This window comes from Podarcis pityusensis (assembly GCF_964106645.2).
Source record: "Podarcis pityusensis genome assembly, chromosome: 3".
Taxonomy (NCBI): domain Eukaryota; kingdom Metazoa; phylum Chordata; class Lepidosauria; order Squamata; family Lacertidae; genus Podarcis; species Podarcis pityusensis.
The window spans coordinates 100,518,813-100,531,978 of NC_138026.1; the positions used below are offsets into that span (position 1 = coordinate 100,518,813).

Sequence of the window (13,166 nt, forward strand, 5' to 3'; positions counted from 1 at the left end):
CTGGTGAGAAGGACTGGCCAAGAAGAATCTGGGAGGCCATATAGAGAGGACCACATTCAGCACCCAGCCTCCTGCTACAACCTGGCTATAAGCAGCGAGAGATGAAGGCTTAAAATCCAGAAATTGGTTTGGCAATCTCTCAGTTCTGTGGAGATGTGCTTTTTAATTGAGTGTATAACCAATCCTCGCTTCCTCGCTTCAGTCTAAATGTTTTCCCTGACATGTCTCCATCATTCTTCACCAGGATGTTCAGAATTCTTTGAAAAGGTTCATGCCCACCTCACAGTTCTATTGCTCTTTGGGGGCTCAGAATGTGCAGGTGGCAGCCTTCAGGGAGGAGAAGTGTTTACCTGACTTTCCAGCAGTGGAGATGCTGCAAATTACTCAGAGGATGAGTCGGAGCTAGGAGGCCAGTGCTATGTAAATGCTCTGGTGGAGTCAAATACAGCACACTCTGCCATGCTTACTCTCTCACTGACCCTCCAGGGAAACTGTGGGATAACCAGCCTCACATAACCAACATGCTTATGTCTAATTAATGCATCAAGGGCATCATCATCATCATCATCATCATAATTTATTTATACCCCGCCCACCTGGCTGAGTTTCCCCAGCCACTCTGGGCGGCTTCCAACAGAATATTAAAAACACAATAAAACATCAATCCCTAAAAACCTCCCTAAACAGGGCTGCCTTCAGACGTCTTCTAAAAGTCAAATAGTTGTTTATTTCCTTGAAATCTGATGGGAGGGCATTCCACAGGGTGGGTGCCACTACTGAGAAGGCCCTCTGCCTGGTTCCCTGTAACCTCACTTTTTGCAGTGAAAGAACCAGCAGAAGACCCTGGGAGCTGAACCTCAATGTCTGGGCAGAATGATGGGGATGGAGACACTCTTTCAGGTCAAGGCCGTGTAGTGCTTTAAAGGTCAGCACCAACACTTTGAATTGTGCTCTGAAACATACTGGGAGCCAATGTAGGTCTTTCAGGACCATACAGTAAGCTGTCCTGCCAGGTTTAGCTTACTTTGGGAGGGAATGTTAATCAAGCCTATTGTTCCCCTTCAGTCTACCTGAGAATCACAGCGTGTGAAGAGGTTTGAGCTGGTTGCTCCAGCTGAACCACAAGACTCTCACCAGCCATTCTTGAGTTCATATACGAATATTTAGGAGCTTTCACCACTTGGTAACAAAACCAAGTTTTACTGCCAGTGCAACTTTCTGCATCACATACATCTGACCTTGTGTTTCCTGTTGCTAGAGCATGCTCAAAGTTTTCTCCATGCTGAAAGCTAGGGAGATCTGGCCTTCATGAAAACAGGTCTGGGCATGCTCAGAACAGACAGATGATTCTATCAGGGTTGTTGGGGCATCTCCTTGGAATGTCCTCTTGACAACAGGAGAGAGAGTGGGAAACTGCTCAAGTGGGGCTGGCTGTCCTCTTATAGAAACATGGGAGGGATATTATTATTATTATTATTATTATTATTATTATTATTATTATCATTTGGAATTACTTCTGGATTAGATATTAATTACTATAATTCATTTTAAACTAAAGTATCTCCCTTCAAAAATGCTTGAGACTTAGCAAAGTTTACAAATTGAATGACCAGGTGACTACATCGTTCAAGAAACTGAAGGTTTCGCTCCATCTTCAGATGCAGTCTCACAAAGAGTGTGTTTCACAAGTTCTACCTGTGGGATCTTTATGATATCTGATTGGGAGAAAGAACAAGTGGTCGAAAGGAAAGGGTCCATGCATGTTTAGTTTATTGCCCATCTCCAATTATATTACAATAGTCACGGTCGTCACAGCAGTCAATTTTGATGGCCGCGTCGTTTTCTGGAAATTCTGTATTGATATCACAAAATGTACTAGTTACAGGTGGCTTACAGTTGAAACAGCAGTCTTGGTGTATTACAGACAGCGTTCCTCCTAGAACGAGATCCAGAGAGAAAATAAGGAAAGAAAGGGTTTGACAAATTGCCCTTCTTGAATAGGTATCTCATAAACGAAAGTATCTTAAAGGCACAGCTCAAATGACTTTTTCCATATATTTCATATATTTTATTTCCTATACTTGTACTGAGGCACACGAGCGCTTTGTGTCATCAGTATACGCAAATGGCTGGCTCATTTAAGGCTATATTGAACTTTTATTCTCAATAATAATGGAACTCACAGATGGCGAATACTCTTTATTATTTGTAAAAGGAATCTTTATATGAGTTCGAGTTCATATTTTATTGTCCCTTTGGAGGCACACTGTATCTTTGTATTTTGGTCTTCCAGGCTGTGATGCTATATGGTTTAAAATTCTGATAATTTGTTTTGCTTGTTTGCACTTTTTGTTGTTGTCAAGAAATCAATTAAAAATAAATAAATAAAGTGGATCGTGGGTTGTCCCCCCCTTAAAACCAGCCAACATAAAATGTCTAAAATTTGCATGTCCTCATGAGATACACCTTGAGTAAGCTACTCGCATTCTCCTTCCTCCAGAGATGAGATAAGGGGAAAAGGGTCCACTGCTCAGAGAGGACTTTAACCCTGGCCCAAGACAAACATGCTGTACTTTGGACCAAGGTGTGCACCTTGCAGGATCAGTCTAGCTTGTCTTTATGTGGGAGGATCCTGTGCAGTTCTGCTGCTTTGCAAAAAGATTCCCTGCATGCAAGGAAGACATTCATGAAAGTGCAAAAACCAACCATCCAGGCTCAAATCCTCCAAAGTGGGAGGATCTGAGACTGTGCTGTGCTTCTTCAATAGGCAGGAAGAAGGAGATGCCTAACAGTGGGCTTCTGGGACTGTATTCCCCCCTCACCATCTTTTGAGAGAACACTAGTATTTTTGCAGCAAGAATTCCCTCTTTCTTTTATAAAAACAAAAGAAGAGAAAGTTTGGGGAGATGAGTTCCAACAGTTTGGGTATATGCAGTTGGAGTTCCGGAATATAGCTTACCTCTAAACTCCTGCATGGTAATGCAGGCATGTGGTCCAGACGGCACTTCACAGGCAGTTCGTTCACCAGCCTCACTGGTTACAACATTGGTTTTGCCTTTTGTACATAACAAAGCATCTGCTTGGGAAGACAAAATGTACATGATCAAATCTCTTGCCAACCCAAATCTCAGCTAAGAAAGGACCAAACAACCTTAGCTGACAAATTTTGTTACAATACTTCATGTATACAGCAGAAAAGAAACCCTGAGGCCAGGGGTCATCCAGGTGAAATGTCACCCATTTTCATCATCCCTGGGCTTTCCCTTCTGGCTGAGTCACTGTCATGCCACTGCGTAAAGAATTTAGCTTTTGTGAGGAAGTAGAAACTCATCTTGACTGAAGTCTGTGGATCAAAGGAACAAGAGCATTGTTCTTCAACTATGGATCCTTACAGATAGGTAGCCGTGTTGGTCTGCCATAGTCAAAATAAAAAAAATCCTTCCAGTAGCACCTTTAAGACCAACTAAGTTATGATGCAGGCTCATCTCAGCTATCTGCCAATCTCCCATTCCCACCACCCTTCTGAGTAATACCCCTCCCCACCTTCTCACTATATAGAAGGATCTGGCAACTTCTGTTTCAGTGTATCTGAAGAAGTGTGCTTGCACACGAAAGCTCATACCAAGAACTAACTTAGTTGGTCTTAAAGGTGCTACTGGAAGGATTTTTTTTATTTTGACTATGGATCCTTAAATGTTGTTGGAGTGCAGCTCCCATCATCTCTGGACCCTGACCCTTGGCTAAGCTGACTAGGGAGATTGAGAGGATGTTATCCACCCAACAACATCTGCTGACCCAAGTTTGAAGAACACTTGACTAGAGAAAGAACATAACAGGGAAGTTTAAGCTGTGAGGTTGAGTGGGCTGACAGACAAGAAGAGGAATGTTGTTAAGGAACACTAAGGAACAAAGAGGTTGAGTGACCAGAGGAAGTGATCAGAATGGAGAGAGGTCTTGGACCCTGGCCATGAGCACTGAGCTGTGTCAAGCAATAGGTTGCATCTGAGGCAGAAATCCTTGCACTAATGGGATGGCTTTGCTGGAACCAACTTTATGATTTACTGAACTCCTGTCTTTTGCCTGTTCTGTGCCAGCTTCAACTGGCACGACAAGAAGAGGAATGTAGTTAAGGAACACTAAGGAAGAAAGAGGTTGAATGACTAGAGGAAGTGATCAGAATAGAGAGAGGACTTGCACATGGGCCATGAGCACTGAGCAAGCAACAGGTTGCATCTGAGGCAGAAATCCTTGCACTAACAGATGACTTTGTTGGTGTCAGCTTCACCTTTGAGCCAGTGCCAACAACTGGGCTCAACCTCTTCAGCCCTGACTGGGCCAGGTGAGCTGGGAAAGCACTTCCAGAGACCTTCCACTGCATGGAGCAGGTCTAAGTGCTGTGGACTCACAACTTAGAGCTGTGAGCACCAAACTCAGTTCCAAAAGTCAGCGGAGCACAGCAGGTATGAACCACACGAACGACAGCTCTGAAGTATAACTTCATTTATTCTCTACAGCTACTGCATAAACTAACTAAAAACTAATCGGAGACGCTGGATTGCATGAGTGTTACAGCTGCTTGAGCAGTCACCTTATCTATATACACTCAGACCCCCACAGGCTGGAGCGGAAGAAGCGAGGAGCAAAATTCGTCCCCTCCTTTCTGAAACATTGTCAGCAGATTCTTGCAATGGGAGGGGTGAAACATCCTCAGTTGGAACCTACCTTATGATTTACTGAACTCCTATCTTTTGCCTGTACTGTGCCAGCTTTCTGCATACATATATAGACACTGAATTCCAGCAGATAATTTTTTACATGCAGCTGGATTGGATTGAATATTTGGCTAAATTTCCCTCATGTTTTTCTACAACAAACAAATATCACGCCTAAATTGGCCCTGCCAATTTTTTGAAATTTTTTTCTCCATTTTTTGAAATGAGATTCCTTTCTTTGCCAGGTCTTCGCTTAGGAATTGCTTTCTGTGTGAAAATCCTTCTCCGATCCCTTGTCAATGGCCCTTACCTCCAGATGTGAGGAGAAGAAAGGCAGATATTGCAAGGAGCAGGATCTGATTCTTCGGGGCCATCTTGGAATCGAGAGGGTTCTGTGGTCACAGCACAGCTCAAGTCACACTGGCTTTCAGCAAACTGGAGAAGAGGCTTCCTTTTATCCCCATGAAGAGACATCTCCAAAAGAATCCAAGAGAACATCATGTCCCCTGAAGAGGATCAAAGAGACTGCAGTGTGGTCCTATCAGCCCACTTGTGGACAAAATAAGAAGCTGTAATAGATACAACCCCACAATTATAAGTGCATTTACGTGTATATAATTAACTATGAATCCTATTTTTAAAATTAATTTGAATGAGTTACAGCATTTCATATTTGCTCCAGATCCTGATCCAGAACTGTTCCTACTAAAGTTTATAAATAATGCCCACACATAAAAACATTCCCCACTCCAATGCTATCTTGCGACTGAATGTAATTGCATGCCAAGACCCCGAGGCTTCCCCCTTATGTTGAATAATAACAGATGGACACCATATATGGGCAAAATTTAGGCCACAACTTTATTGGTTAGCCAATGTGAGCAGTATTGGCTTAGGGATTGGAATTGAACCAACTATATCTGACTCCTGTCTGCCTGCAGGAAGTCTCACAAGGGTTAACCATCAGTAGGGGGAGCCCTGCTGATGCACATCAACCCCTCCAGGGTCACTGAAACCAGGTTTACCAATGCCTAATCAGTAACCTCCTGGCAAATAGAAGGGGAAGAAATGGAGGCAGTGAGAGATTTTACTTTCTTGGGCTCTATGATCACTGCAGATGATGTCAGCAGTCACGAAAAGACGGCTGCTCCTTGGCAGAAAGGCGATGGCAAACCTAGACAACATCTTAAAAAGCAGAGACATCACCTTGCCAACAAAGGTCCGTATAGTAAAAGCCATGGTTTTCCCAGTAGTGATGTATGGAAGTGAGAGCTGGACCATAAAGAAGGCTGATCACCGAAGAATTGATGCTTTTGAACTGTGGTGCTGGAGGAGACTCTTGAGAATCCCATGGACTGGGATCAGAGCTTGCAGGGCAGCAGTTGAAGAAGGAGCAAAACGGGTTTTCTTGTGTGTGTGTGTGTTTCTTTGTGGCTGATTGGCTGCTCTCCCTGTGCAAAAGTCAGAGGGGGCAGGGTTTCTGTTGAGGCAGGTGATTAGCTGTGGGAGGAGCTTATCAGAGCTTGCAGAGCAGTGGCAGTTTGATCCATCTTTTAGATTTAGGGGAGCTAGTCTCAAACGTTTGTTGGGGGAGACCTAGGTTTTTTTTGTGGGGGGAGTTATTTTTCCTGTCTTCACGCTTTTTATGATGGAGGACCGCTGTAGCCACCCCCAACGACACGTTCTCAAGATGGAGGGGGAGGGAACAGCTGCAGTCGCCTGTGGTTCCTGCGCAATGTTTGCCATCTTGCCAAAGGTCGCAGGCAGCTTTACCTGCAGCAATTGCATGTTGATTGCCCTCTTAAAAGACAAAGTCCAGCAACTGGAGGAACGTGTAGCTACGCTCCAAAGAATTAGACAGCTGGAGCTCTTCTTGGAAGCAACAGAGCACACCGTCTCCACCAAGGAGGAGACAGGGGACTCCCCTGAGAAGGACGCTAGTTCACCAACACAGGAGCCAGATATATGGAGAAACGTGACTCAAAGAAGTAGGAGGCCCAGGGTTCGCTCTGATTGTTTAGAAATACACAATCGCTTTGAGGTCCTCTCCCCTAGCATGGAAGATGAAGAGCAGACTCCATTTGAGGATCTCTCCCTCATTACAGTCGATCAGGTATATGAAGACGAGCAGCAAAGTCAGTCCTCAGGGAATGTGCAGGCGACCTTGGAGCGGACAGCTCACGGAAGAACCCCGACCAAACCTAAGAGGAGGCGTGTAGTGGTGATAGGGGATTCTCTACTGAGGGGAACAGAAGCAGTGATCTGTGGGTCTGACAAGATGTCTCGGGAAGTGTGCTGTCTCCCCGGGGCTAAGATCCAAGATGTAACTGAACGACTGCAAGGAATCATAAAACCCACTGACAAATACCCCTTCCTCTTGGTTCATGTGGGAACCAATGACACTGCAAGCAATAGCCTCCAGAAGATCAAAAGAGACTACGAGGCTCTGGGCAGGAAATTGAAGCAATTAAATGCACAAATTGTCATCTCATCTGTCCTCCCAGTTGAACGACGTGGCCCAGGGAGAGAGGGGAAAATAGTGGAAGTGAACAGCTGGCTTCGCAAATGGTGTAAACAGGAACGGTTTGGATTCTTAGATCACGGACTGCAGTTTCTTGAAGATGGACTTCTGGCAAGCGATGGGCTGCACCTCACAACGGTTGGGAGAAATGTTTTTGCCAAAAATCTCAGAAACCTCATCAGGAGGGCTTTAAACTGACTAATGTGGGGGAGGGAGACAGTGCTCCTGAAGGTAGGAGTCTATCAATTGATGAAGATGATCATCCAAATGTCATAGACCAAATGGAGCAAACAGCACGCAGACCTAGTGGTGGGAGGAAAAAATCCTTAAATAAGAGTCACGGGGGAATGATTAATGGACTTCAATGTCTGCACACTAATGCGCAAAGCATGGGAAATAAACAAGATGAGCTTGAGCTCTTGGTACAGCAAACTAAATATGACATAATAGGCATCACTGAAACCTGGTGGGATAAGTCCCACGATTGGAATGTAATAATGGGGGGATACAATCTATTTCAGAGAAACAGACCAGACAAGAAAGGAGGAGGAGTGGTGTTATATGTCAGGGATGTGTATACCTGTGAAGAGATCCAAGATTTAGAACCTCAAAGCCAAAGTGAGAGCATCTGGGTCAAAATTAAGGGAGAGAAGAATAACAGTGACCTCATTGTGGGAGTTTACTATAGATCCCCAAGCCAAACGGAGGACATAGATGATGCCTTCCTGGAACAGATGGCCAAGCATGCAAAAGGAAGGGAGATAGTAGTAATGGGGGACTTCAATTACCCGGATATTTGTTGGATGTCAAACTCAGCCAAGAGCATAAGGTCAAACAGATTCCTCACTGGCCTTGCAGACAACTTCATTGTCCAGAAAGTGGGAGAAGCAACAAGAGGAACAGCCATTTTAGATCTGGTCCTAACCAATGTTGATGACCTGGTTAGTGGGGTAGAAGTGGAAGGATCATTAGGCGCGAGTGATCATGCTCTTCTGAAGTTTACTATACAGCGGAAAGGAGCAGCCAAGCATACTAGGACTCAATTTCTTGACTTTAAGAAAGCTGACTTCATAAAACTTAGGGAAGTGCTGGGTGAGATCCCATGGACAGTAATACTAAAAGGAAAGGGAGTTCATGATGGCTGGGAGTTTGTTAAGAGGGAGATACTAAAAGCACAACGTCAGGCAATACCAATGAGACGGAAACATGGAAGGTGCCTAAAGAAGCCAGGGTGGCTATCTAAAGAACTTTTAACTGAGTTAAGATTAAAAAAGGATGTGTACAAAAAATGGAAAAGGGGGGAAACCACCAAAGAGGAATTCAAACAAATAGCCAGCACGTGTAGACACAAAGTCAGAAAAGCTAAAGCACAGAATGAACTCAGGCTTGCTAGAGAGGTTAAAAGCAACAAAAAAGGCTTTTATGGGTATGTCTGTAGCAAAAGGAAGAACAAAGAAACAGTGGGGTCACTCAGAGGAGAAGATGGTGAAATGCTAACAGGGGACACAGAAAGAGCTGAACTCCTCAATGCCTTCTTTGCCTCAGTCTTCTCCGATAAAGAAAACAATGCCCGACCTGAAGAATTTGGAGCAAATGATTCAGCAAAGGAAACACAGCCCAGAATAACTAAGGAGATAGTACAAGAATACTTGGCTAGTTTAGATGTATTCAAGTCTCCAGGGCCAGATGAACTGCATCCAAGAGTATTAAAAGAACTGGCAGATGTGATCTCAGAACCACTGGCAGTCATCTTTGAGAATTCCTGGAGAACAGGCGAAGGAGGAGGGCAAATGTTGTCCCTATTTTCAAAAAGGGGAAAAGAGAGGACCCAAATAATTACCGCCCAGTCAGTCTGACATCAATACCAGGGAAGATTCTGGAGCAGATCATTAAGCAAACAGTCTGTGAGCACCTAGAAAGGAATGCTGTGATCACCAATAGTCAGCATGGATTTCTGAAAAATAAGTCATGTCAGACTAACCTGATCTCATTTTTTGACAGAATTACAAGCCTGGTAGATGAAGGGAACGCAGTGGATGTAGCCTACCTTGATTTCAGCAAGGCATTTGACAAGGTGCCTCATGATATTCTTGTAAAGAAGCTGGTAAAATGTGGTCTTGACTATGCTACCACTCAGTGGATTTGTAACTGGCTGACTGACCGAACCCAAAGGGTGCTCATCAATGGTTCCTCTTCATCCTGGAGAAGAGTGACTAGTGGGGTGCCACAGGGTTCTGTCTTGGGCCCGGTCTTATTCAACATCTTTATCAACGACTTGGATGATGGACTCAAGGGCATCCTGATCAAATTTGCAGATGACACCAAATTGGGAGGGGTGGCTAACACCCCGGAGGACAGGATCACACTTCAAAACGACCTTGACAGATTAGAGAACTGGGCCAAAACAAACAAGATGAATTTTAACAGGGAGAAATGTAAAGTATTGCACTTGGGCAAAAAAAATGAGAGGCACAAATACAAGATGGGGGACACCTGGCTTGAGAGCAGTACATGTGAAAAGGATCTAGGAGTCTTGGTTGACCACAAACTTGACATGAGCCAACAGTGTGACGCGGCAGCTAAAAAAGCCAATGCAATCCTGGGCCTCATCAATAGGAGTATAGCATCTAGATCAAGGGAAGTAATAGTGCCACTGTATTCTGCCCTGGTCAGACCTCACCTGGAGTACTGTGTCCAGTTCTGGGCACCACAGTTCAAGAAGGACACTGACCAACTGGAACGTGTCCAGAGGAGGGCAACCAAAATGGTCAAAGGCCTGGAAACGATGCCTTATGAGGAACGGCTAAGGGAGCTGGGCATGTTTAGCCTGGAGAAGAGGAGGTTAAGGGGTGATATGATAGCCATGTTCAAATATATAAAAGGATGTCACATAGAGGAGGGAGAAAGGTTGTTTTCTGCTCTCCAGAGAAGCGGACACGGAGCAATGGATCCAAACTACAAGAAAGAAGATTCCACCTAAACATTAGGAAGAACTTCCTGACAGTAAGAGCTGTTTGACAGTGGAATTTGCTGCCAAGGAGTGTGGTGGAGTCTCCTTCTTTGGAGGTCTTTAAGCAGAGGCTTGACAACCATATGTCAGGAGTGCTCTGATGGTGTTTCCTGCTTGGCAGGGGGTTGGACTCGATGGCCCTTGTGGTCTCTTCCAACTCTATGATTCTATGATTCTATGATTCTATGACTGCAAGAAGATCAAACATATCCATTCTTAAGGAAATCAGCCCTGAGTGCTCACTGGAAGGAAAGATCGTGAAGCTGAGGCTCCAATACTTTGGCCACCTCATGAGAAGAGAAGACTCCCTGGAAAAGACCCTGATGTTGGGAAAGATTGAGGGCACAAGAAGAAGGGGACGACAGAGGACAAGATGGTTAGACAGCGTTCTCGAAGCTACAAACATGAGTCTGACTAAACTGCGGGAGGCAGTGGAAAATAGGAGTGCCTGGTGTGCTCTGGTCCATGGTGTCACGAAGAGTCGGACACGACTAAACGACTAAACAACAACAATCAGTAACCATTCCTCCTCTACCCAGTCCCTGACAATCAGTAGACCAGTGCAGGTGTATATGGCGACTAGACATATAATAGGAATAATTAATCATTATGGTAAAAATAGCACGGCTCACTCTTTTTCCATGCCCCCCCCCTTAGGTGGAAACCTATATTCCATTGTACGTGGATGCTGGACAAATGAAGACTGTAATGCTGAAGGAAGCTTTGATGACACCAAAGTCATCGTAAAATGTAGCAGTGACAGTGACTTGTGCAATAAAGATATATAGAAAAGACTTAAAGCCACCTGAAGTACTTCAACAGAGACCAGCATATATATATTCTGACATCTTTGGCTGCCCTTCACCATTTCCTTTCTCAAGAAGATCAAGTCAAAGTTGTGGCTATCTCTGTAATTCCGTGAACTGATAAGAATGAAAGCTACTATGTTATTCTGGTGTCTTGGTTTTATTTTTATTCCCCCACCCCCATAAGGTTGCAGAAGAAAACCTGGAAAATAAGTGGCAAAATCAGTAATGGCTGACTCTGCCGATTTTGATTTCTCTCAGTTTCTCATTTTCCTAATCAATTCTTCACATCTTCAAATTAGTTTACACTTTTTTTTGTTCAGAAAGGAAGTCCTCATGAAAATTCATCGACATCGTAATATGATTTTTCTCCTAATATAAACATATTTGTAAGACATAATATACCCAAGCATATTCCACAAGCAGGGCATCCCTTTCTTTGAATGAGAGCCTGCTAGCTATTTTGGGCACCTCAATTTCACACCAAGATCTCGCCTCCAAAAAACCCACTTTTTCCATTGCCACGATCTTGTGTGGTCGCATGACTCACATGGGAGCACAGCTGGGAAGATGTGTGTCCTAATTTTAGGACTCAGCAAGTTGGAGAGCATGCCTATGTTTATACATTTTTGTGCACTCTACTTGTATTGCAAAATTCAGAGATGAGTGAATTTTGAAGGAGGACTGTGAATCTGGTTGCGTATTATTTCCCAAAGTGTAAAATTGGCATATTCACCTTTAAATGCAAACTGAATCAAGTTTCTCCCCCACCGCTAGGCACAAACCTCACAGGTGTTACAGATGTACTTAAGAAGGCTTCTGTGTGCTTATTTTTAGTTAATTTCATACAACTTATATGCCACTTTATTATAAAAAACCCTCAAAGCAGTCTATGAAACTTCTTTGTAACACTAATCTAACTGTGCAAACAAACAAACAAACCAACAAACCACCATTCCCCAAACCTAAAATTGTGCTGTATGAATGAGAGAGAGAATGTGAAAATAGGCTCTACTTGCTTTTATGTGTTGAACTTACAGGCTAGGACCATATAATATTTTATATGGGCAGGGCCAGACCAGGGTGTCTAGTCTACACAAGGCCATATATCTCATTCTTCTGTCCTGGGAGGAAGAAGCATCACCAGAGCTGTAGGACACATTCCAAATGGGAAAATGGACTGAGAGAGGATGCAGAGCAAAGACAGGTGAGATGGTGGCATGGCCTGGTGAGAAGGACTGGCCAAGAAGAATCTGGGAGGCCATATAGAGAGGACCACATTCAGCACCCAGCCTCCTGCTACAACCTGGCTATAAGCAGCGAGAGATGAAGGCTTAGATTCCAGAAATTGGCTTGGGAATCTCTCAGTTCTGTGGAAATGTGCTTTTTAATTCTGTGTATAACCAATCCTCGCTTCCTCGCTTCACTGACCATTTGTACATCAGTCTAGATGTTTTCCCTGACATGTCTCCATCATTCTTCACCTGGATGTTTAGAATTCTTTGAAAAGGTTCATGCCCACCTCACAGTTCTATTGCTCTTTGGGGGCTCAGAATGCGCAGGTGGCAGCCTTCAGGGAGGAGAAGTGTTTACCTGACTTTCCAGCAGTGGAGATGCTGCAAATTACTCAGAGGATGAGTCGGAGCTAGGAGGCCAGTGCTATGTAAATGCTCTGATGGAGTCAAATACAGCACACTCTCCCATGCTTACTCTCTCACTGACCCTCCAGGGAAACTGTGGGATAACCAGCCTCACATAACCAACATGCTTATGTCTAATTAATGCATGAAGGGCATCATCATCATCATCATACTTTATTTATTTATTTATTTATTTAAAATAATTTTTATTAAAGTTTTAAACAACAAAAAAAGAAAAGAAAAACATACACAATACATATCTCAAAAAGTAGATAACAAAAACACAAAAAAAAACAAGATTCAACAATAAAAAACAAAAAACATAACAATTAAAAACAATATCTCTTTTCCATTTCCGTCTTTTAGTTTACTTATTTTCTGGACTTCCTCATACCTCCCTCTTTTGTATTCCAATCCAAATTGTTTGTCCAGCAATTTCTTTTCCACTTTTTTAATCCCAATCTTTAACTTTAATAT

The 13,166-nt window shown here is 43.6% G+C and overlaps 1 protein-coding gene across 2 annotated transcripts; it reads right to left on the minus strand.

The window, feature by feature from the left end:
* Positions 1-1,748: 1,748 nt before the first annotated feature.
* LOC308472937 (uncharacterized protein) lies at positions 1,749-5,189 on the minus strand. Of its 2 annotated transcripts, none has more exons than XM_080998228.1 (3): positions 5,023-5,189; positions 2,960-3,079; positions 1,749-1,936 (listed from the first exon to the last, which is right to left on the minus strand). In XM_080998228.1, exons 1-3 carry the CDS (start codon positions 5,084-5,086, stop codon positions 1,770-1,772), a joined length of 351 nt encoding a protein of 116 aa, XP_080854354.1. In that variant the 5' UTR covers positions 5,087-5,189; the 3' UTR covers positions 1,749-1,769. The 2 variants fall into 2 exon arrangements, with proteins under 2 accessions (XP_080854354.1, XP_080854355.1); XM_080998229.1 differs by having other exon boundaries at positions 2,960-3,076; positions 5,023-5,187.
* Positions 5,190-13,166: the final 7,977 nt, after the last annotated feature.

Coding starts and splice junctions, on each gene's coding strand:
- LOC308472937 (XM_080998228.1), bottom strand. CDS start 5,086: ATGGCCCCGAAGAATCAGATCCTGCTCCTTGCAATATCTGCCTTTCTT. Junction 3,080..5,022: donor TCTTCTCCTCACATCTGGAG/GTAAGGGCCATT, acceptor TGTCTTCCCAAG/CAGATGCTTTGTTATGTACA. Junction 1,937..2,959: donor TACCATGCAGGAGTTTAGAG/GTAAGCTATATT, acceptor ATCTCGTTCTAG/GAGGAACGCTGTCTGTAATA.